General features: G+C 38.4%; 1 protein-coding gene across 2 annotated transcripts in view; it reads right to left on the reverse strand.

Moving 5' to 3' along the window:
• Window positions 1-26,143, reverse strand: part of UNC80 (unc-80 homolog (C. elegans)) — a 230,726-nt gene that overhangs the window by 38,190 nt on the left and 166,393 nt on the right. For both annotated transcript variants that reach the window (XM_011932342.1, XM_011932341.1), the window contains exons 39-50: window positions 25,694-25,788; window positions 24,547-24,636; window positions 23,849-23,950; window positions 21,808-21,988; window positions 20,129-20,397; window positions 18,099-18,233; window positions 16,427-16,565; window positions 15,667-15,763; window positions 7,092-7,262; window positions 3,392-3,484; window positions 1,972-2,007; window positions 1,419-1,637 (exon numbers count right to left, since the gene is read on the reverse strand). In XM_011932342.1, coding sequence (XP_011787732.1) covers window positions 1,419-1,637; window positions 1,972-2,007; window positions 3,392-3,484; window positions 7,092-7,262; window positions 15,667-15,763; window positions 16,427-16,565; window positions 18,099-18,233; window positions 20,129-20,397; window positions 21,808-21,988; window positions 23,849-23,950; window positions 24,547-24,636; window positions 25,694-25,788 — 1,627 coding nt within the window. The remainder of the gene's footprint in view (window positions 1-1,418; window positions 1,638-1,971; window positions 2,008-3,391; window positions 3,485-7,091; window positions 7,263-15,666; window positions 15,764-16,426; window positions 16,566-18,098; window positions 18,234-20,128; window positions 20,398-21,807; window positions 21,989-23,848; window positions 23,951-24,546; window positions 24,637-25,693; window positions 25,789-26,143) is intronic.

Genomic DNA, 26,143 nt, shown 5'->3' on the forward strand with positions numbered 1-26,143 from the left:
TCTCTCTCTCTCTCTCTCTCTCTCTCTCTCTCTCTCTCTCTCACACACACACACACACACACACACACACATCCATCTTTTAGGAATATTTTTCCCTTTCTCTCACAAAATGGCCATTGGTCATAGTGATTTTCTGACTCTGGGAATGTGATGTTTCTCTGTTCACAGAATCGCTTAGGTCAGCTAGAGAAGACCAGTGGAAAAGAAAGTGGAGGGGCTTAATAGATCCCTAGGTTGCTATGACAGCAGGACCTTAACACTCCAAATGTCCCTCCCCTTTCTCTGAAGGCTCCCTTCTAGGAGCTGAACTTTTCAGTGTGAAATAAGCTCTTCCTCATTACTGCACAGCAGGGAGTGTGAACTCCAGTGAGGCTCTGGGGTTCTCCAGGGCAGTGCTGGGTGTGTGTCTGCAATTCAAAGAATGTGAAATTACACTGGAAGAAAAAGAACCTGCGTTCACTATACATTTCTGTCTTCTCATTTTCCTTCATTGAGTACTTCCTAAATTAAAAAAAGGCAATAACCAGGAAACTGTGAGTTTTGCCAAATTGCAACATTATTTGGAAGTGGCTGGACCTAACTCTCTACCTTAACCTTTATAGATACATTAAACTTTCCAAGTGAATCTTTTGATATCCATGACATTTTTCTTTGAAGGGATTTTCATCACCCTTAACAAACAATTACAAATCTGAATAGAAGATCTTCTGGAATCACGTTCCTTTTGAAACACAAATACAGCCTTTAGCATGAATTTCAAGTGAAATAGCAACTCTGTAGGAAGATGAAATATGAGTGCACAGGGATGTAATTCTGGGGCCTTTCCCTAGCACACTAAGAGCAAAATATGTAAATGACAACTGGCCTCATCTGGTTCAGAATTCTTACCAGGACACATTTTTTTAACGGTTGGAAGGCTGTTTATATAAAGGGGATATATATACACAAGTTGGCTGAGTTAAAACTGCTTACTTCCTTGCAGGGTTCATTACAGGCTTTTTAGGGACCCTAGAAGCAGAAAGCAGTTGTGCATTCCTCATGTAAAATAACAGAGAAGAAACAATCAATTCTTGTGAAAAATTAGAATCTGGGCAGTAAATAGTAGTGAGAAGAAAGCTACTTTTCTAAGATTTCAGGTGATAAAATTTCCCTTTCTCTTTTATTGAGAAGCAAACATATAAACTATGCTTTTCTGTCTTAAGAACATTTTCCCCTTATCCACCCTAAGATCCTGTTTGATGGACTTAATGCATACTTGATCAGAGGGTTCTGTATCATGTGTACCTAAGTCACAGGAAACAAATCTTTCTGTCTTACGTGTTTTTCCTGGAGGACGCCCACTCTCAACCCAACACACACATTCAGACATGTGGGCCAAGCTGTGTTCACACTTGCGGCAGGGAAAGCGAGGCCAGTACCTCATGTGAGACTTCACATCCAGCAATTCCAGGGCAGTGACCCGAGGCTCCCCAGCCAGATTTTGCAAGATCTTCAGCCGCGGCCCACAGTGCTTATAGAATTCTGTGCAAATATTCAGTAAGGACTCCCGGGGTCTTCTGAATTCTTCCCGAGCAATTCGTTCATCCAGTTCCTCTCTGGGAAGGCCTTGCCCTTCCTCCAGTAAATGAAGGTTTTCCCTGGGAAATTGTAAAAGATTAACTAGGGGTCTCAAAATTTCTTCATGTGGCAGTTGTGAGAAGAGGGTATCACACTGAAGAAAAATATAAGAATCCTAATGAGTTAATGAATCAGTAGGATGAGGCCAAGGAGAACCTCATCTGAAGGATAAAGAAAACTTCTCAGCCTAGAAGAGATTGTCATCCCAAATTGTAGTAAAGCTACTTTTTGGGGTTTACCCAGAAATAGTATGTTATTCATCAAACGAAATCTAACAGAGCCATAAACCAGTTTAAAAGGCAATCATCTCAAGATGTCAGAATTGGTATGAAATTAGAGCAAGGTTTTCTGTACCTGATAAAGTGCAGTTTGGCTCCTTGTTCCTGGTACCTGGGAGTTAGAGAAACAGTCTACATAACTATTAGAGCAAGAACAGGGTCCTTTGGTTAGGGCTTCTTATAGACTTCTTCATATGACAAGTCCTTGAAGCTATATATTTTGATAAGCTCACAAATATACATATATTACTCCTAAAGTATAAAAGCTTTATCTTTCATTTGGCTACCACATATACTGCAATTACAGCTGCTACAAAAGCTGTTTTATTGTTGTGTGATTTGGGTAAAGACAACTATTATAAAAATATATACAAACTCATGGAATATAGCCAAATGAGATTAATTTTTGGACATTTTGAAATTTAAGTTATAGTTTTAATACCATGTGCTCTGTCTTAAGTGATGGGAAGGAGAATCATGGCTGACTTCCTTTCAGTTCTGGAGATTTACTGCATTGTGATTCATGGATATTAAGACTTTAGAAGCCCTCTTTCTTCTTTAAAAGCCCTCATTTAACCCAGTGAGCCTAGAGAAGTCCCTAAATATCATTTAAACTACAGTATATCATTTTCCCTTAATATAGGAAATTGAGGCATGAGTTAACCATCACACCAGGCAATTTATAGCTGGATTTGGAATTTATTTTTGTTTTATTTTTAATATGAATATATATGATGAGCAGGGAATTAACTTTACATGAATAATGATACACACTTAAAAACAGGCTTCAGAGAGAGTGAAAATTTATTGAATTTCTCCTTATGATTTCCATGCCAACTACTTCATACTGGGAAAAGAGAACTTTTTCTTAAGCTGATTTTTGGTTTGCCCTATCTTAAATCTTCCTTGTAGGAGGAAACTAATTAGGCTTTTTGTGTATTTCAGAATATTTAAAGCTAACACAGATGGAATGAAACGGGTAAAATATTAACTAGTATAGCCAGTAGCTGAATTACACCAAAACAAGAGAAGGAGATTAAGTTAACAACCATGAAAAGCATCATCTGAGGGCATATATCAAAGTTTGGATGAAATGTCTGCAGAAAATCTGTCCAGATAAAGGTAAGTTGACTCTTAGTGCCCTGAGAATGAGAAACCACCTCCTGATTATTATTGTTTATTTGCCTTTTGTTGAAGGCAAATGAAACAACACTGGGCTAGTTCAAAGACCACCCAGGAGGCAGAGAACATCTAGCAGGCTCAAGCAAACAAAACAACACAAATGCCTATTTATGAAGTTGGTTTAGATTTCTCTGGCAATTTCAAAAGAAGCCTTGGTATTTTCTTGTAACTCTAAACTCTCACCTTCTTTTCTTTTCCTTGGAGGTTTTCACACTCAATATTGACTATTTTCAGGATTCCTTTCATTTGCAACAGCTGACATTCGGGTTGTGTGAAATTGAGAGACCACAGAAGAATAAGGGCCAGTGAATTACCTGGTATTCACCCCAGACGACATGGTGTGATTGGCTGTGGTGGTTCCCTTATGACCTTGGTCACACCTGCTCATCTGTGGGGCTGTCATGGGCCTGTAACAATGACAGTAATCACCACAGCAAAACAATAACAACATTTATTATTTGTTAATAATAATTGTTGGAATGTTGAAGTGGAAACATTTATTAAATCCTCAAGTTACTGAAGCACACATAAGTTTTAAGTTAATTTGAGTCTTCAAAAGACAGGCTGTCTAGCTTTGGCTTTTCTGTTTGTTCTGAGAGGCACTTTAAAGGAACATTGATTCCCAGGGATTTATAAGCTCATCATGATTTAATTTCTTCCACTTCTTGGTTCTGAGTAATAAACTCATCAAAATGACTCTTCCAACAAGACATTTATGAAATATCTACTTAGAAATATCTTCTAAGTCTGTACCAGTTGAGAGTTAAGAGCTCATTCTTCAGTTTTACTGGGTAGTTCACCATTCTAGATGATAAGTAAAAGGCAAGGATGTATGTACCACTTTGGCCACCTACACTACAACTACATTATCTACATTAACTACATCTACATTATCAACTACTCTATTTTTTCTGAGAAACTATCAAAGAATAAAAGAATTCTCCTAGTCACATCACACCTAACGTTACCCAGGAAAGTGAGTAAATTAGTATCTATTGTAAGTCAGTAATTCAGATGGTTAGTAATAGATTTGAATTGTCTCATTTTATATCTGCCGGATTTACTTTAAATAATAGGTAAAATTTGCCTCTGTATTGGCATCTAGGACGAAAAAGGCATAATGTAGTTTTTTAAAGCAACTGCTTTTATGAAATCATCAAGGCTTGCTTCTTTGTTGTTTACTTTCTGTCTGCTGGGGATGGCTAGAAAGTAAGCTTTTAACAATCACACCAGATCTCCTTGTCCTGTGCCTGTTGTGATAGACACAATTTAGAGATGGCTCCCAATATCTTTGCCCCTTGGTGTTACTCTGGTGATTATGTTACATTATATGTATGGCCAAAAGGGGGAGTGTCTGCATAGGCCTAATCTAATCATACCAACCCTTCAAAAGCAGGGAGTCTTCTCTGGCTAGGGGCAGAGAGATTTGAAGCATAAGGATTCAAGGTGCTATTGCTGGCTGGAAGGTAGAACAAGAATGTGAGAAGAAATGCAGGTGCCTTCTCAATGCAGAGTGGGGCCTGGCTGACAGCCAGCCAGGAAACGGGACCTCAGACCTAAAGCTGCATGGAACTAGACTCTGCCAAAAAATTGAATGAGCTTGGAGGTGCATTCTTCCCCAGTGCCTTCAAATAAAAGTTCAGACTAGCTGACAACTTGACTTCCACCTTGAGAAACCCTGAGCAGAGAATCCAGCTGAGCCTGCCTGGACTCCTGGCCTACACAACTGTGAGACAATAAGTGGGTTTTGCTTAAAGGCTGTAAGTTTGTAGTAACATGTTATACAACAGTTAAAACTAATGCACTTGCGATATATTTATGTAATACTACCTATATAATTGTTAAATTTCTTTTGTCATGAGATAAAAAAAACTAGGAATGTGGAGAAATTAGGGGATTCTTATCTTCTTTTTGTAAATACAGTGAAGCCAATTTTGGTTTGAGTAACTACTACCAACGAATGAGGCTAGTCTTCTCTACCAAAAGAATATTAAATGCACTGGAATATTTAAAGCCACAGAATTTTAAATGCCAGAGCTCCATCCATAACTCTTTGTGACATTTTGAGTAAGTCAGCTTTGGATAAGTTAATCGACTTATCCTTATAAAAAGGTATAGAAATGAGGAAAGCTTTAACATTATGTAATATGAGGAGAAACACGCTGACCATGGTGGCTCACACCTGTAATCCCAGCACTCTGGGAGGCCAAGGGGGGCGGATCACTTGAGGCCAGGAGTTCAAGACCAGGCTGGCCAACATGGGGAAACCCTGTCTCTACTAAAAATACAAAAATTATCTGGGCATGTTGGCACATGCCTATAATCCCAGCTTTTTGGGGGGCTGAGGCATGAGAATTGCTTAAACCTGGGAGGCCAGAGGTTGCAGTGAGCCAAGATCATGCCAGTGAACTCCAGCCTGGGTGACAGAGTGAGTCTCTTTCTTTCTCTCTCTCTCTCTCTCTCTCTAGATAGATAGATAGATAGATAGATAGATAGATAGATAGATAGATAGATAAATATAGATATATAGATATAGATAACTATATATTTGTATTTATACATATAGATATAGATAACTATATATTTGTATTTATACATATAGATATAGATATATAATAGAAATACAGTGGCACTTGGGAACTATTGACTGCTTTTCTTTCCTCTAGTTGTAGGAAAAAGCTAGTTACGTAACCAGATGGGTACAGAAGGAAGAGTGTAAGTCTTTCCTTCCTCTTTAGGATATTCTTCTGGGACTTTCATGAAAACATCAGCAATAGCATAGAAAACTATCTCTCCTTGGAGGAGGCAATTTGTCGTGGCTTTCTGCGCCAGCTCTTCCCATTTCCTTAGATTAGGTGCATATGAACATTTCGGGATGATAGTCTACAGAAGGCTTTTGGGCAATATTCTGCTTGTCTAGTTTGGCAATGTAGCTCATGATTAGAAACTAAACATCTATTGATGCTAATGAATTACAATCCCACTCCCTGTCTTTCTCGCTGATGCATGCTGAAAAAGTCCTTCTTGGACTAAAGGGCTTCCCCCTTACCAACACAGCAAGATGGGGCTGGGGGAGTTGGTGCCTTTTGGTGGAGGCATAGACAATTTCACACTAAGGATCTGGAACTTTAGATTGGACACACAGCATGGCAGAATGGAATGGAGGAGCAAAGGTAAAAGGTTTCCCCATCCCTATCCTGAGGAAGGATATTTCCTGGTAGCTAATTTAGATGGGAATGGAGCAGGAAAGCCCATCATATGCGTAGTGTCCTGCATCCACCTTCCCCACTCAGATTTTATTATTTTTGTCTCATCCAGGGCTCCCTGCCTGCCCCTTTCCTGCCATATGGCAGTTTAGTGACTCTGCTTCTGTACCCAAGCATCTTGCGATAGAACTAACTGCTTGAACTTTGTTTAGGGCTGAACTCTGGTGCCAATTTATCTTACCATTCCCAAATTTCTCAACTCCCAGCATTGTTTAGTCCTGTCTCACAGAGAATCTATTAATTCTAATGCTAGGACAACATTCTGCTGTTTATATTGGTTATGTAGTTTCTGAAATTATAGTTAAAAAACACAACACTTCACAAACAGTAAAATAATAAAAGAATACTTAGTTGGAATTGTAGGCATTCCATGTCTCATAAAATAATATAATAACTAATAAAAATGTAGATTACCTCTTTAAATTCACTAAATTGGCCCTCTTACACAAGACGTGTCTACCACCGGGTTATAACTGCTAGAGAAGCTCAGCAAGCTATATGCAAATGTGTGTTTAGCAATGATAGTAAGAATATTATTACTATTATTACTACTACTACTAATCAGAGTGCTTAACATTATTTATTCAAAAAACTCAGGAACTGTTCACAGTTATAAGGCATAAAGGGCTGAATTTAGGAGGTATCTGTAAATAAAGATTGGGTTTTAGATTTTTATCGATCACATTTTTTTTCCCCCCAGTGGATACATATGATGTAAGGCTGCAGCTATTTCTGCCAATGGGATTACCTGGTGAGGACCTCTACACTGTATAAAAGGGCCTGTAGGGACGTCGCAAGAGCAGCAGTGGCCGCAATCTCCTCTCGGGCAGCAGGTACTGTCTCCACCTGTGATGTCTGCCTCTTTAGCTTTTGTAGGTAACATGGTACTAAGGCTTCCAAGACCATCAGCATCTGAAGACTTTAAGCGACAGAAAGAAAACCGAGTCACCTTTTACATTCTACTTTTGTTGGTTGCGTCACATTTAGGAGCATAGAACAATGAAAAGCATCTAGAGATATAATGAATTCTAAGCCCCCTTGCCACTCTTAATCAAAAGCAGTTAAAGCTGCTGGAAGTGTTGACCAACAATTATTAATTCACTAACCACCTGCTAAAAGGCAATGAATCTTGCCTTAAGGAAACATGTGATCTAGTCGGGGTAGTTAGCCATATATACAGATAAATGGTTGAAAGAATAACAGAATGATAATAGGTGGAGCTATATAGTCCATCTAGAGAAACAGGCTTCAGAACAAAACTTCAATTCAGGAGTTTGCTGAGAGTGATTTTCCAGCTGCAACAATTTTGAGACAACATACAACCCTTTCATGTGAGGCTGGCTTCCTAAGCTTAAGGAATTAAATAGCAAAAAATGTTGGAAACAGCCATTATGATGAGGTCTGACAATGCCTGCTTACCAACGTGAGTGAACACCACTCACTGGATAGGGCCCACACTCAATTTAGTATTGGGGTGTCAGAAACACCTTGAAGGGGAAATGGAGATTAGGTAGTTATTATGCAAAGTGGGTTTTCCCCTCTAAAGTTGTAAAGTGTATAACACCACCAATATAATTTTTTTTTGTTTTTGAGACAAAGTCTCACTCTGTCAGTCGCCCAGTGCAGTGGCATGATTTCCGCTCACTGCAACCTGTGCCTGGGTTCAAGTGATTCTCCTGCCTCAGCCTCTCCGGTAGCTGGATTATAGGTGTGCACTATGGTCCCCGGATGATTTTTGTATTTTTGGTAGAGACAGGGTTTCACCATGTTGGCCACGCTGGTCTCAACCTGTTGGCCTCAAGCAATCTTCCTGCCTTGGCCTCCCAAAGATCTGGGATTACAGGCATGAGCCACCGCACCCAGCCATCTTCTGTTTAGAGATTCCCCAATTATGTTAAAGTTTACAAATTGTGGGTTCTAGAAAACAGCAGGGATCAGTTGATATCCCAGAGAATCTGAAATCAAGTTTCTTTGATCCATTCTTTTCCCTACAGATACCAATGAGTTTTTGCTATGCTCTTTAAAATACTGAATACTGGTTTCTGGTAATATAATTTTGCCTATAATGTGTGCTCTACAAGCAGGATATGGCAATTATCAGAATTTGAATGGGTATGGAGAAAGAGCTATGATACTTTGAGTTCTTTTATTTTTTGGCAACTTAAAAAAGGAGGCAAGAAGTCGGTTCTGCTTTCTGTAATAATAAAAAGTACCTTGCTGCAGACTAATTGTCTTACTAGAAAGGGTGGACAAAATTTTTAAAACATATTGAAGGTATCAGGTAGAGCTAAGGCTAGCAGATATCTTTTGCAGGTACCAGACTTTTGGGGGAAAGAAAGCTTCTTCGGTTCATCCAGACACTGTGCAGCACTCTTTTTTTCTAGGCATCTGCTAGTTTGTAAATTGCTTAGGGCCAAAAGGCTAAGGAAAAATCCAGGCAGAAATGTCAGCTAAGAGCTATGAAGCTAGGCAGAATTTTCAGTAGCCTCATAATGGCGAAGAAATATATATTGGAGCTCAGGGACTTCCAAAGAGGAGTTAGACCCATGGAAGGCTGTATCCTAGGAGTGTGAAATAAATAGAACAGCCCTTACAAAGACTGAAACACAACTTTAAATCAAATGAATCACAGACTGAATTAAAATGATCTGCCCTACCACAATTCCTAGTCAGAGAGTAAAATGAATCATTTTTGGAGGAAGATAACATCGGGTAGATCCTCAAAGCATTTCCAACTTTTTAAAATGCAATACTCAGTAGTCAAAATTACCCAGTCCTGCTCAAACCAAATGATCAAAATCCAAGGAAAGGAACAGACAATACAAATAGAGCCACAAGTGATCTATGTATTAAAGTTATCAGAGACAGATTTTTATAAAATAATGATTAAAATGTTAAATAAGAGAAATAACAAAATGGATAATTTCATCAAAACTCTGAAATCTATTAAAAAAGTGGAAATTCTACAACTGAAAACTGGAGTATTTGAAATTAAAAACCTGAAAGATAAGTGTTAATGATAGATTAGATACAGGAAGAGATGAGTGTGAACTATAATAAAGAACAATGGAAAACATCAAGACAGAAGAACAGAGGGGAGAAATGATAGAAAACACAGGAAAGAACCTAACAGACATATATAGAGTACAGGGTTAAGGAGGAAAAAAATATATATATACATAAATGGAGAGGGCAGAGAAAATGCGATAAAGGTAATATTTGAAGAGTTATTTGTCAAATTTTCTAAAATTGTTGAAAGCTATCAAGCTTTATATTCAGGAAACACTATGAACCCCAAGAAGTATAAATACAAAGAAAAATCATAACTAGGCACACCACAGTCAAACTGCTTAAAACCCAAGGCAAAGAGAAAATGTTAAAAGTAGCCAGAGAAAAAGACACATTAGGGTGGGGCACGGTGGTTTACGCCTGTAATCCCAACAATTTGGGAGGCTGGGGTGGGCAGATCACGAGGTCAGGAGTTTGGGATCAGTCTGGCCAACATGGTGAAACCTCGTCTCTACTAAAAATATAAAAATTTAGCTGGGTGTGGTGGTGCATGACTGCAGTCCCAGCTACTTGGGAGGCTGAGGCACGAGAATCACTTGAATCCAGGAGGCAGAGGTTGTGGTGAGCTGAGATCGTGCCACTGCATTCCAGCCTGGGCGACAGAGCGAGATTCCATCTCAAAAGAGGAAAAAACAAAAAGAAAAAAAGAAAAGGACACATTAAATTCAAATGTGCAATAAGATCTAATGCTGATTTTTCAACAGATATGATAAGTTAGTAGAAAATGGAGTATCTTCTTTTTTATTTTATTAGTTAATTAATTTATTTTTTGAGGCAAGGTCTTGCTCTGTTGACCAGGTTGGAATGCGGTGGTGCAATCTCAGCTCACTGCAGCCTTATCCTGGGCTCAAGCAATCCTCCCACCTTAGCCTCTAGAGTAGCTGGGACCATAGACATGCACCACCATGTCCCGCTCATTTTTGTATTTTTTGTAGAGATGGGGTTTTGCCACATTGCCCAGGTTGATCTCAAATTCCCAAACTCATGCACTCTGCCTGCTTTGGCCTCCCAATGTGCTGGGATTACAGGCATGAGCCACTGCACCTGGCCTGAATATTTTCTTTAAATTTAAAAAAAAAAAAAAAAAAATGGCTGCCGGGCCCGGTGGCTCATGCCTGTAATCCCAGCACTTTGGGAGGCCGAGATGGGTGGATCACCTGAGGTCAGGAGTTCGAGACCAACCTGACCAACATGGAGAAACTGTCTCTCTACTAAAAATACAAAATTAGCTGAGTGTGGTGGCACATGCCTGTAATCCAAGCTACTCAGGAGGCTGAGGCAGGAGAATCGCTTGAATCTGGGAGGTGGAGGTTGCGGTGAGCCAAGATTGCGCCATTGTACTCTAGCCTGGGCAACACGAACAAAAACTCCATCAAAAAACAAAACCAAAAAAAAAAAAGTCAAAGGTAGAAAATAATAAAGATAAAAAAGGAAAGAAAAGGCAGACAATAAAACTACAATAGCAAAACTCAACAAAGCCCCAAATACTGATTACTTGTAAAGGGAAAGCTATTGATAAACTCCTGGAAAGAATAATAATAAAATAAGGGAGGGAGCAAAAATACCCAGTATTAGAAATAAAAAAGTAACACAATAAAAACCCCATAGTTGTTAAAAATTTAAAAAGAGAGAATAGCAGGAACAAATTTATGCCAATAAATTCAGGTACTTAAATTAAATAGAAAAATTCCTAGAAAAATGTGACTTACCAAAGCCACCACCAGGATAAACAATCTTAATTTTAAAATGTTCCCACAAGAAACGACATTACTTACAGTTTTGTGTATAAATTCTACTCCATATTTTGGAAAGACAAAATGCTCATCTGAGGCAGGCACAGTTGCTCTTCCTATAATCCCAGCACTTTGGGAGGCTGAGGTGGGAGGAGCACCAGGCTGGGCAACACAGTGAGACTTTCTTTATCTCTCAAAAAATCAAAAAAAATTAGCAGGGTGTGAAGGCACCCACCTGTAATGCCTGCTACTTGGAAGGCTGAGGTGGGAGGATTGCTCAAGCCTGGTAGATCAAGGCTGCAGTGGGGCATGATCGTGATACTGAACTCCAACCTTGGCAACAGAATGAGACTCTGTTTCAAAAATTAAAAAAACCTAATCCACACCAAATTTCTACAGAGAATAGGAATTTTAAAAAAAAAAGGAGTAGGGGGCTGGGCGCGGTGGCTCATGCCTGTAATCCCAGCACTTTGGGAGGCCGAGGTGGGCGGATCACCTGAGGTCAGGAGTTTGAGACCAGCCTGGTCAACACGGTGAAACCCCCTGTCTACTAAAAATACAAAAATTAGCTAGGTGTGGTGGCGGCTGCTTGTAATCCCAGCTACCTGGGAGGCTGAGGCAGGAGAATTGCTTGAACCCAAGAGGCAGATGTTGCAGTGAGCCAAGATTGTGTCATTGCAATCCAGCCTGGGCAACAAGAGCGAGACTCTGTCTCAAAAATAAAAGAAAATAAAAAGGGGGGGGGGGTTGGGGGAGACACTTTCCAATTTATTTTATGAGTCCAGCTTAATCTTCATATCCTTGATACTATAGCCTATAGTATAGTCAGGCTATAGTATTATTACAAGGACTTTATAATAATGGAGGTTACAAATAAACCTGCTAAAATGTTTACCAGTGGGTAGTTAATAAAGTAGTAGCTAAGCAAGACATCCTTTTTGTTTAAGCACTTGTAACTTTTTTAAGTATCCAGAATTGGTTTATCTTGAATAACATAGAACTACCTAGAATATCTCTTCTACTCCTAACTTCCTTGTGATCCTAGCAATAAAATTCATTAGATAATACCTTTTTAAAAAATAAAAATTACAGATATAGCTCTCCTTAACATAGTTGTAAAAATGCTAAAAAAATTGCAAACCAAATCTGGCAATTCTAAAAAATGATAATTATAATATACAACCCAAATACAGTTTATTTTTAATGAGGCAGGAAAGTTTTAATTTTGAAAATAAATCAGTGTAACTTATAACACTTAGAAAATAAAGAATACGAATCATATAATCATCTCTATAAATAGGAACATTTAGTAATATTCATTGTCCATCAATAAGAAAACTCAACTAGGAATAGAAGACAGATTCCTTAATAATTAATTTCTTAATGAGCAATAAAATTACTTCCTTAATCTTTACTGGCATATTACCACAAAATCCTTTGGCAAATATTATTCTTAGTGATGAAATATTGGAAATCCCCTCCATACCCCGAGATCAGAAATGAGACAAAGATCCCACCATCATCAGCATCATCACTTCTTTTTTTTTTTTTTTTTAGACGGAGTCTCTCTCTGTCGCCCAGGCTGGAGTGCAGTGGCACGATCTCGGTTCACTGCAAGCTCCGCCTTCCAGGTTCACGTCACTCTCCTGCCTCAGCCTCCCAAGTAGCTGGGACTACAGGTGCCCGCCACCACGCCTAGCTAATTTTTTGTATTTTTTAGTAAAGACGGGGTTTCACCGTGTTAGCTAGGATGGTCTTGATCTCCTGACTTCATGATCCGCCCACCTTGGCTTCCCAAAGTGCTGGGATTACAGGCATGAGCCACCGCGCCCAGCCTCCATCATCACTTCTATTCCATTTTGTATTAAGGTTCTAGCCAGTGCATTAAGGACAGAGAAAGGAATAACGTGTATAAATAAGAATTTGAAAGGATAAAATATAACTCTCATGATTTGCAGATAACATAATTAATTAAATAGAAAACACTAAGAAATCACGCATAAAAAATAAAAAATACTGATAACTTCATTTGAAAATGGGCAGAAGACTTCAGTAGGCACTTTGCAGAAGCAGATGTCCAAATTTCAATAAACATTTATCTGAAAAGCTTCCAAACCTTTTAATTTGCAAGAGGAAAATGGAAATTAAAATGATAATGAGTGTCACTACAACTCAAATAAAAAGACGGAAGATAACAAGTGTTGATGAGGCCATAAAGTACTAGAACATTTACATACTGTTGATGGGAATGAAAATTGAAACCACTTTTTGGTAGTATCTACTAAAGCAAAAAATACTTATATTCTATGACTTAGCCTAGCATTTCCATCCATAGAAATGCATACATATTTGTGTACAAAAACATTCATTGTAGCATTATTTATAATACCTTCAAACCAGTTACAACACAAATGCCTGATAACAAGAGAAGAAACAAATAAATTGTAGCACAGTCATACAATGAACTATTATAAGTGAATGAAAAAGAATCAACTACTGTTACACACATTTATATGAACAGATCTCATGAAATAATACTGAATCACAGAAGTCAGCCATTAAAGAGTAGCTACTATACTATTTCAGTTAAATAGATTTCAGAAATAGGTAAAACTGATTTATCATATTAGAAATCAGGATAGTAGTGCCTCCATCTGATTTTTCTATCCAAGTGGTAGGTAGATGTGATAACATTATGAACACTTATGGAACTGTAAAATTGTGATTTTTAAATGTTTTATGTGAATGTTTCACTTAAATAAAATACTTTTTTTAAAAAAATTAAGTGCAACAGAGACTTGCTATTACAAATGTTGAAGTCCTGTAAGTATGTTACTTATTCCCATGAGAGACATCCCAGGGAACCACTGCTTAAGAAACCCTGACCTTACTGAGACATCAAGATGTCATCTGGTTTAAACTGACAGAATGGAAAATTAGGGAGGATTTAAAAAATTTCTAATTTAACTTAACAATATTAGACTGGCCTTCAACTCACAATGACAAGCGAATTTGACTGTGAACTCTCATGCCTTTTGATTTCAATGTGTTTGAATTTTAACGTGAAAGATAATTTTATGACTTAATGGAAATTTGGGAAAATTTGAAATGGAGAATTTTTTAGTCAAACTTAGGTGTTCCCTATGTTGTGGGAATTTTAATATTGGAGAATCTATATGCATTTTATTATTGCAGTATCTCAATTGCAGTATCTCTGACATATCCAGTTAACAATGTAGCTGGACACACTTGGAATGGAAAATAGAGCAGAGAGAAGATGTTTATAATCATCTATAGAATGGATTTGGAGTTAACTTAATGCAGGATTCGATCCATTCTGGAACTTTTTCTAGATCTGTGGTATTACAGGAAGAGCAGGAAAGTGGGAGTAGGACCATCCTCCAGCTTTGCTCTCCTGAGGGCCACAGGCACATCTGTGCCTGACCACAGGCATACTGTTTTTCTCCCCATTGCTCAAGAAGACAAAAATTCGAGAATTTTGGGGAAAACATTTCTTACTCATTCTTCATGTTTTCTTCCAGTAAAAAAGAGTTCAATTAATATAAATCATAGCTCTTCTTGGCCCTTATTCATTCTCTTATGGGAGAGAGAAACAGGCTGAAGGTGCAGGAAAAATGTATAAAGATATATTTGGCATGATCAACCTGGCTCCTTCCTTCTTCCTGGAAGAGCCTGTCAACAGAGTACAACTTTTAATAGATCAGATTTAAATCTCAGACCAGAGCCAACATCTTTGAATTGGGATGACTCACTCTTCATGTGAGTCTTTTGAATTCTCTGCACTTGGCAAAATGAAGGCAAGATTGATATTCTTGCCCCTTGTGTTACAGAAATTCTTATTGCCCCTTGAAAGGAGTTTTCTTAAATAAATATCTGTTATGACATTTTGTTTGCTACTAATTTATGTTATTTGTGAGGAAAAATATTTTCTAACAAGACTAAATACCTTAGCATCTGCACAAGATCCAAATTAAGGGATTTCAAATGAATGAAGATTTACTATTGTTTTCCAGAACCTATGCTATGTTTCCTAAACTTAGTTTGTTTCTTCTTTTCTTTTTTCTCTTTTTTTTTTCTGACAGTCTTATTCTGTTGCCCAGGCTAGAGTGCAGAGGTACAATCACAGCTCACTGCAACCTTGACCTCCTTGGATTAAGTAATCCTTCTGCCTCAGCCTCCCAAAAAGTTGGGACTACAGGCGTGCACCACCACACCTGGCTAATTTTTAATTTTTTAAATTTTTTGTAGAGACAGAGTCTCACTATGTTACCCAGGCTAGCCTTGAACTCCTGGCCTAAGGGAATCTTCTTGCCTCAGCCTTCCAAAGTGCGGGGATTATAGGTGTGAGCCACCACACCTGCCCTAAATTTACGTTTTGAAAGTTTACTTGTCAGAATGTTACAGACTGATATTAATCAGCATAACCTTTGTATTCATTCAATTTTATTTTCTTTGCCATATTTACTTATGACAAGGCACAGAATAAAGGGCTGCAGATACCTTCTGAATGATTCGGGAGCATATGCCACCACAGTGACACAGAGCTTAATGGCTTCACTGATAGAAAATGTCAGATCTTCGTTTCCATAGCAGAAATCTGAAGGAATAAAAAGTAAAGGCACACCATCAGAGTGGATTCAGCAGGAGATAAAGAAGCACTTATTACTCCTAATGTTATAATTCCAGTACATACTGTAGCTTTCTCTTGTTAAATTTTATTCCTACACTGTGAAAACTACTAATTTTTTCATCTAAAGGGAATGAAATTCTGTTTTCTAGTTTTGAACAATCAGATGTAAAATAAAAGTACTTTTTTGGTGTGTTTAAAAAAATCTCAGATAATAGAAGACACTGAAGGGCATTTAAATTGTCTAAGGTTGAGGCTTTATCCTTGAGTTGTCTCTGGTTTTACACATTCCATGATAATAAAAGACCATTTTGAAGGGTTATTCACTCAAGAGTTACCCAAGATAACCCAACTTTCTGAAAACTGCAGTGCTAGAGCAGTGGTCTACTGAGCATCATTTTAATATAGTTTTCATGGCAGGTAATTCCCTACTCTTTAGAATTCATAAGAAATTTAAGAAAAAAAAAGGTACTCATTCAATTTCTACTACTGTTCCATTTATTTTTGCTACTTTGATTTAGCTATATATATACACACATATAAGTATATGTATATGTGTGTATAATATATATATATATTTATATTTAACAATTGCAATGAGAGAAAGAATGTCGAAGCAAGTTTTGCTTTTACCTAATGACTTAAGAGGCTTCTCAGCTTTGACCAGCTCTAAGATGTCTAATATGTCGGTGGTCTCTCCCTCTAGGGACTGCAGTAAGTCAAAAAGGCACTGAGCTGACACACCTTTGCTGGGCCCATTATTGGCAGCTTCCTGATAAAGAAAAACAATTTTAGCTTATTGACTCCCACCACAGTACAACTATAGCTTGACAGGAATTCAAATTTTATAAACGCTATTACCAGTAACAACTACAACATCTACCTGGAAATCAGTTTACATAATTCTGCATCCAGCAATGCTGTGATTTTGGAGTGGTACACCTGGCTTTTAAGGGATCTATTAAATTCTAATCTAGAACAAGAGAGATATTTGTAAAAGCTCATAAAAATACAGCAATATATGAACTTCCAAAAAGTTCATATCAATGATTCTTTTAATCGAAGATGGTAGAACTAAGGAAATTTCTATAATTGATTGGTTGAATACTACAAATATGTTTGAGGAACATATGCTTATTTTAACTAACAACCCTGGGAATTTCACAGGTCTTCTTTGATCATGTATCTCCACATGGAGATACTGACAATTTCAAATCTATTTAAAATGGCTTCCAATAATTCATTGAAACAACAAATCCTTATGAAGTTCTTCTGTGTTAGGCACCATGCTACGCACTGAAGTTATAGAAAACCAAAACCAAAATGCAAATAAAACAACAATACAACAATAACTAAAACCAAACAAACAAACAAGCAAAGACAAAAACATACAAAGGTCTTGCTTTCATGAAGATTAAATTCTGTTGGTTGAGTGTGGTAGAAATTCATGTTAATGAAACAAATACATATAACGTGATATGGTGGTAAAATCTCTGAAGAAAAAGAAAAACAAAGCAAGGTAGGTGGTAGAGAGTGACAAAAAGGAATGAAAATTGGCAAACCTTCCTTTTACCATTTTCTATTTTCCATCTCTTTATGAATTGAATATTTAAAAAACTGTAGAGTTGGTCTATTTATGTGTTAGGAGCTGAGATGAAAGCTGAAGAGGAATGTTGAAGAGAAATGATATGCTTGTTGAAAGAAAACTTATTTATGGTATGCATGTCTCATTGGTTAAAGAAAGAGAGCTGAGAGACTGAATATACAAGCTGTCAATGACTAGATCATATATAAAAATAGAACTTTGACCCACAACCTGCAGCAACCTTCTCAGGAAACCACCCCATTGTCTACAATAACCAGCCCAGGAAGCCAGCCTAAGTCAGGCTTGTAGGAAGTCAGGCTACTAGCTCCAGTGGTGATCAAACAATAACCTCTGTAACAATTGACCCAAAGTAACCAGGACTTGCATAATAACTGAGAGCTTTCCTAATTTTTGTCCCTGCTTCCAACTTAGGACCAACCAGAGAAAGCCCAATATACACCCCTAACCCATCATTTATAAGATGCCCCACTTCTAGTTAGTTCACTTGCAGCTTCCCCAGGCCAATAGCTCCAATCAGGACATACCTGAAGCCTCCCCTTTTTTCAGTATACAGCTTTCCCACTCCTCTGCCTGCCTTTGTATCTCTGCCAAAACACAAGTGATGGTAGCCAACTCCTTTGCCATAGTAAGCTCTAATAAATAACATTGTTTTTCTAACTTTGTTGGTCTTCATTTTTTTTTCCCACAGAGCTTACTCACAGGAAATTCCAGGAGAGGGGCCACACTAGCAAACAGCTGGAGCACAAAGGGCTTCCGGTGTAGAATATAGAACTGGTGACAGGCAAATTCGATGGCTTGACGCAGCTGGGGATTGCTTTCATAGTCAGAGTATACCTATGGAGAAATGCCAGATATTCAAAAAATGCCTTAATAAAGTATCAAAGTTGTATTCGCTTTTAAAACTCATGGTCATAGGAAGCTTGGAGGGAAATAGCTAACTTCGTAAACTGGTAGAGAGGAATGTAAAATGGTATAAACTTTCTCTAGATAAATTTAGTAATACACCTCAAAATGCTAAAAATCTAAACATACTTCTTTTCCAGGAAGTTTGTGACTGGGAATTTATCTCAAGGAAAGGACTAGACACTTGTATAAGCATGTATATATAAGAATGCCTGCTGCAAGACTGGTTATAACAGTGGAAAACTTGAAGCAAATTATTCATAAATATCACTTGCTTAAGTGAATTATGGTATATACAAACCATAGTATACTGTGTAGTAATTTTAAAAATGCTGTAAGGCTAAATGTAGCTATATAAAATGCCTACGATATTCCTAGTGTTATATGAAAAAACTAGGTTACAAACTTGAAAATATATAATTCTGTGGTGTGTGTGTGTGTGTGTGTGTGTGTGTGTGTGTGTGTGTGTGTGTGTAGGAAAGAGTGCTAGGATTTGGAAGTATAAACAACGATTACCTGAGAGAAAGGATTTTAAGTGGTCCTTATTTTTGCTTTAAACTTTCTTCATCTTTTCAATTTTGTAATGAACATTCTTGCTTTTGGTAATCAGTAAAAAAATACTCACTAAAAAAATAGAGAAAAGTGCAACTATCTAAAAATGGGGAAGAGAGTCCTGCGATAGCAACTTTCTTGCCCCCATAGGTTTAGCAAACTTCACTTTGTATAAGTATGTGTTGTGTTCATAATTTTTATCAAAACTTCCTCAAAAATAGAGAACTAGGATGAGCCCCTGGGCCCTGCCTGATTTTATTTAGTACTCCTAAATGTAGCCAGCTATACATTAGACACGAGTAAATAAAAATTGTTTGCTAAATTACCTTCTCGAATCCCATTACACCATATTTACTGGGAATGAAAATCTCTGTTCAGTTAGAGGTCAGGGAATCTCTTGGGGGAAACATCAGCTAAACACTTGCTATACATGTGACTCAAGAACAGAAGTCCTCAAACTTTCTAAGGCAGTGGTCCCCAACCTTTTTGGCACCAGGGACTGGTTTCATGGAAGACAATGTTTTCATGGACTAGGGTGAGTGAGGGGGATGGTTTCAGAATGAAACTGTTCCACTTCAGATCATCAGGCATCAGATTCAGGAGCATGCAACCTAGATCCCTCGCATGCACAGTTCACAATAAGGTTCTGGCTCCTATGAAAATCTAGGGGTGGCGGTTCCTTACAGGCCACAGACCAGTACTGGTCCGTGGCCCAGAGGTAGAGGCTTCCTATTCTAGGGCATCAAAACTACTTGAAGGTCTTGTCAAAAACACAAATTACTGGGCCCTGATCTCTGAGTTTCTGATTCAGTAGACCTGAGATGGGCTCCAAGAATGTGCATTTCTCTTTCTTTAAATTTTTTTTTCTTTTTAGAGATGGGGTCTTGTTATGCTCCCCAAGCTAGTCTTGAGCTCCTCACTTCAAGAGATTCTCCCACCTTGGCCTCCCAAAGCGCTGGCATTACAGGCGTGAGCCACCACACCTGGCTAGAATGTACATTTCCAACAAGTTTCCAGTTGATGCTGATGCTGCTGGCCCAGGGAGTACAACTTAAGAACCACTGTCCTAGACGAAATGGGAAAGCATATCCCAAGTCTGGGGCTCTCAGAGTAGAAAGGAATATTGTGAACTCTTGCAAATTTATGGGGGGATTTCATCACAAAAGAAGAAGATAACTCCATCATTAAAAAGTTTCAGTACTGATCTAGTTGAACAGCTAGATATGAGCAGTACTCATGTTAATTTTCTGGTTAGGAGAGGATGTTCTGGGCACCTGCAGCATGGTGGGGAGAATCCACTGGTAGCCGCTGAGAGAGAAGAGGTGGTTGAAGTGTACCGCGGTATTGATGACGGTGGCAGCATACTGCCTGAGCAGGGCACTGTCTTCTGGGTGGAGGATCAGAGCCCCGTTAAAAACATTGAGGAAAAGCATGATTTCATCTCCCCATGGAAACTCGCTCGGCATGCCCAGGAACATTTCCTCCAGGAGCTGGATCCACAAGCTTTTCTGAAGAGTGTCGAGGCCAAACAGTTCCTTTCCAGCTGTGAGAACACGAAACACCAGAGACAGAATTAGCCCCACACCAATCCTGTCAGCCTGGGAGGTGATCAAACCCAAGGCGCTGCTGTTCTCCGTTTATTCCAGCTCCAGGATGTGAAGATCTACTGCTGAAATGTTTTGCAGCACAATATTACCGGCCTTAATACAGCACTTCCTGTTTCTGTGGACTTTCATCATCACCTCGTAACTAACTGTGGGTAAGGCAGAGCAGGCATTGGCAGCGTTTTACTGCTAAATAAGCTGTCAGTTGGAGAAAAATAAATTATTTCAGCTAGAAAATGGCAGGGATGGGACTACTGCTTGGTCTTTTAATTAATGGTCAGAGGCTACAGCTCTATATACTGCTGCTGAAGCTTTTTTTTTTTTTTTTTTTTTTGGAGATGGAGTCTCACTCTGTCACCCAGTCTGGAGTGCAGTGGCGCAAATCTTGGCTCACTGCAACCTCCATCTCCTGGGTTCATGTGATTCTCATGCTTCAGATCCCTGAGTAGCTGGGATTACAGGCGCCCGCCACCATACCCAGCTAATTTATTATTTTGTATTTTTAGTAGACACAGGGTTTCGCCATGTTGGCCAGGCTAGTCTCGAACTCCTGACCACAAGTGATCTGCCCGCCTGGGCCTCCCAAAGGCCTGGGATTACAGGCATGAGTCACTTTGCCCAGCCTGTCTGAAGCTTCTGGATGAGGGCGATAAAGCATAGGGATGCTAATTTAATTGTGTCAGATTAATAACCGAGTAACAGAGTGAGGCTCCAAAGTGGGTCTCTTTCTGTGTCTATGTCTCTTTCTCTCAATTGAGGCATTATTTAGAGTAAAATGCACAGATTTTAAACGTGGAGTTCATTGAATTTTGACAAAAATAGGCACGATGCACTCATGTAAGCAACATTCAATCAACATACAGACAATTTTCATCACCCTTCTGCCCCTTTCCAGGAAATTCATTTCCTCCAAATCCAGAGGCAACCACCATTCTGATTTTGTCATTCTAGATGAGTTTTGCCTCTTTTTGAACTTCACACAAATACCTGGTCCTTGTTTAGTCAAGTATTCTCCTACCCTAACAACACCATCCTACCCACGCTTCAACTGCTGATGATTAGCTTAGAGCAGTGGTTCTCAAAATTTGGTGCTTGGGACAGCAGCATCAGCATCACCTGAGAACTTATTAGAAATGCAAACTCTTGGGCCCCATCCTGAAACCTGGAGGTGGAGGGCGGGGCCCAGAAATCTGTGTTTCAACAAGTCCTCCAGGGGTCTCTTGTGCACACTCAGGTCTGAGAACCACTGGTTTTACGGCACCCTCTGCTGATTCAGATGCTCTCCATTTGAGAACAAAACAAGTGCGTTAAGAAAAGCCCCAGAGAGGCAATGTTTCTTTGTTTGATACCTTGAGGATCACTGAAGAGTGAAAACTCAGCATCAATAGCACTTCGAGGGAATGAGGGCAGGCGGAGGAGGTCTTCCTGAAGCATGGAGACATGGGACTGTTTGTGGGCTGTGGGGATCTTCTGGGTTAGGGAGATGAGAAACAATACCCGCCCTACTTCTTCCAGCTTCCGGGTGAACACCTGGAGAAAATAAAAGCAGGAGCAGACAAAAAGGAGGATTAGAAACTCCAGATTTATAGAGTGAAGAAATTGAAGGAAAAACCTTTAATGGCAAACTGGGTCGATAAAGTGGGAAAAGGGGAAAAGTGAAATGAGGGAGACATGTGTTTTTTTTCCTTTATCAGAAGAAAGAGCAAACAATACTTAATTGCCTTTCACTTCCTTCTGCCTGCTTTACAGAAGGAAATGTAGGAAATGTTCCTTATGGAGTTTTAGGCTGGAGAGGAGCATAAGGCAAGCATTGTCAAGAATAGTTCAATATTAAATAGAGCCCATTTGTTTGGATGCTATAATGTGGAAGACCTTCACTAACAGGGAGCCCATCAGTCAGTTCCAATTGCTTCTACCATCGCCACCAATGCCTTAAGCTGTTTCCTGGGAGTTCCGGGTTTGTCTTTTAAAAAAACAAAGACTGGTGTGAGATCCAGGAAAAACCTATCTTGGGACAGAAGCTCATGGGTCCTTGATTGGTGCTTCGAGTTTAAAGGGCATACACATGGGGCTCTTGGTTCTCAGGTCCTTTTCTCTTGATGATTAGGAAGTTTATATGCAGTGAGTAGCTACTGAGGAAACTTCTGAGCCAGACTCATAGTCCTCCATATTATAATCTCCCTGAGGAACTTAGAAATCTAAAGGCTCTAACTTGAAGTGTACATGAGAGCAAGAACTCCATTTGATGGCATTCTTTGTTGGCATCATGTTCTTAAACATGATGAACACACACACACACACACACAGGGAGACAGAGAGAGAGAGAGAGAGAGAGAGAGAGAGAGAGCCTAGGGAAGCACCATTATTGATTAGGGTTTTAATTATCTTATCCTAAAATCATGGGCTGGGGTAATTTGGGGAGAATTGTTTTAGAAATTGTTTATATTTAAGATCTAACAGTTTTGCCCAACATCTCACACCTTGCAACACATTCAGTATTTTCTTTCTTTTAAATAGAATGTAGGTAGTTAATGGTAGCCATATTTTTAATTACTTAAGTGGTCTAATTCTATGCCATTCTCACTCATTTCATGAAGATATTTTTGGGTATTTTGATGCCAAATTATTATCCTTGATATGTACAGAAAATTGAAATGATCAAGTATCCTGAAATTCTTTAAAGATTTTATTTAAACAATGAATGCAATAAATATGCAATATTAAAATTGTATCATTTTTAGAATTGTGTACTAAAGCTATATTTTGCATGCAGAATAGTGACTTTCCTTAAGCTCAAAGTCTGATCTGAGATTAGATGTGAATATTATTCTGTTCTTCAACCTTAAACCTAAGTACAGCTGCTAGACTATATCTTTTCCTGTTTCAAGATAAATTAATAACATGCCCAAGGTCAGATCCCTGGTCAGAAGCAGAACTGGGATGAAGTCCAAATCTTTGAACTTTAGTTTAATGCTTTTTTTTTTCAGGCATACTAGAGTGACCCCTTTTACTCTGTAGCCAGCTAGTGTAAACCACTGGGATAACTTACATAACTACATTATGTGTATTTCCAATCCAATTTTACAGAATGTGAAATGAAAGTCTACATTTAGAAAATAATAGGTAAATAAATTAGAATATTTCTATTGTTTATACTCAATCATTCATCATTACACTACTCCAAGTGAGTGTTTCTTAACACCTTTAAGCAATGATCCAATTTGTAAATCTTACACTATTTGGGGGAACAATTTATTGAGTAAGGGCCAACTGTGGTCTCCAGAGAGGGTCATAATGGAATCATAGAATCTCAAAGTTGGCAATATATGAACAGATATCTACTCCAACAACATGAAAAAACCATGGAATAAAACTGACGTGGTCAGACACCTGTTTCTGAATGAGTTCCTGTCCCTTCTCCGGATGCATATGTACAAGGTTCAGCTGGGGAGATACCGACCTCCGGAAAGGATAAATATCTCGAACATAGGTCTGTGTGGATTACACAAAAAGAAAAAAAAAAGAGTTCAAAAGATTAAACATTTATTCTCATTTCTTCTTTACCCAAAGTTCTAAGTACTAGGATGCTATGCCAGGAAAAAAGCAGCTAAAGGCAATGCACTAAACAACACTTTGGAAGATCACTGTAAAGTGATGTCAGCAAGCATCCTGAAGCCCCTTCTGCTCATTTAATCAGGTCAGCACGGTCATGTTTAACATGGTAGAACAGAGATGCAAAACAGCATTCAAATTCCAAATAGACACACACAGGTATTATATGGGCAATGTAATTTTTCATGTAATAATGATCAATAACTAAGTGTCTTGTCTAGCTTATCTCATTTAACTATTACAAATGCTCTAGCATGGACACCATTATCATTACCTTCATTTTACACAAAAGAAAACCGAAGGGTAGAAAGGTGAAGTTGCCAGTCAAAAGCCCCACTGATAGTAGGATGGTGTGACCCAGGTGGTCATACTATTACCTTCTAAACAGCGATGCCTCCCTGATTATGAGCCACCCTCAGGTAGGCATGATAAGTCTTTGGCACAACTCAACAGGGATGTCATTACTGTTGTCTCACCTTATTGTAGTGAATAAGGTTCCATCGTTTATCCATAAGAAAATAATGTGTTGACTGGGATTCTGGGATGTTAAAAAACTCCAGACACTCCTAGAACAATAGCAACAAATTTTACTAAATGTTTACCAGGAAGATATTATGTCCTAGGTAGTAAGCTGACAGATACAAATTTCGAAAAAACAAGGTAACCTCTTACGAGGATTATATATATATTGATGTCTTACATAAATTGTATACATTAGATATGTGTGTGTCTTATATAAACTGTATACACTAGATATGTGTGTGTGTATATGTGTATACACACACACACACATATACACACACACACACACACCATGGCTGCATATATAGCCACACAGCGTTATCCAAAGAATGGTACCATAAAGACTGATAATGTGATATAAACCATCTGCTCTCATAGTGTCCAAGACGTACAATTATAAATCAGACTGAGTGATGGACTGTGGAGGAACAGTGGCACCTACTGGTCTCAGCATCAGGAAGAAAGCATGTTTAGAGAAACATTTAGGAATAATATAAGCTATCATGTACTGTGCACATTATATAGTATATACTAGGTATAGATAACTTGTATAACCTGAACCAGTATCTCAGTACTGTTGAAAATGAAACTGAGACTAGAGAAGTCCTATCACTTGATTTAGGTCACACTGGTTGTGGTGAAGGCAGCGTTTGAATGTACTCTGTTTGCCTTCCTGCTATCCCACCATTCATCATGAGTATAGAAATGGAGTAGTTGTTGAAGTTGGGCCTTAGAAATTCTCTGGAGATGTCTGAGTGAAGCCAAAAGGAGCAGTAATGACCTTGTCCACTGAAATAAGATGCAGGAGTTTAGAAAAGTTGATTTTTTTCCAGAGGTCTCTTCTATTTACATCTTGGCCCAGAACTGTGTTCCTGAAAATCAGATTACTGACAGTTTACTGACTAAAGTCAGTAGAAGTGGGGAAAATTATGGAAGGAAATAGCATAAGGGAATAATAGTGGGGCAGATTTTAGAAGAGTAAAGAAATGCATACATCTATTGAAAGATAGAAAAATGCCATTTTATTCTAAAATGAATCTTCAATGAGGTGGCCATAGCATTGTCCTTAAAAAAATTATTTCTGTTAAAAGTCATTCCTACCTTCAACAGGGCTTCAAATTGAGTGTCTTCATGGACTGGTAACTGGGTTGGGATATCGCACTCATTCTGTCCATGAACTACCAAGGTTTTAGTACCTATGAAAGATAAAAAGAATAATAAACTGACTTTTGCTATAGGAAAATTTGTATTTTAAAGCACAAAGCATTAAAATATTAACAATAATCTCATGCTTTTACTGTTAATTACAATACTTAATTCATAGTTACATTTTTTTATTTATTTTTAATCTGGAAGTTTAATATTAATACATATATATTTTAAATATATTCACTTATTGAAAGTGATAGGTATGGAGTTCTCAATACTTTTTAAAAAGTTTTATTTTTAGTAGAGACAGGGTTTCGCCATGTTGCCCAGGCTGGTCTCAAACTCCTGACCTCAAGCAATTCACCAGCCTCAGCCTCCCAAAGTGCAGGGATTACAGGAGTG

The sequence above is a fragment of the Colobus angolensis genome, unplaced genomic scaffold, assembly GCF_000951035.1.
Source record: "Colobus angolensis palliatus isolate OR3802 unplaced genomic scaffold, Cang.pa_1.0 Scaffold95, whole genome shotgun sequence".
In the NCBI taxonomy this organism is placed as follows: Eukaryota; Metazoa; Chordata; class Mammalia; order Primates; family Cercopithecidae; genus Colobus; species Colobus angolensis.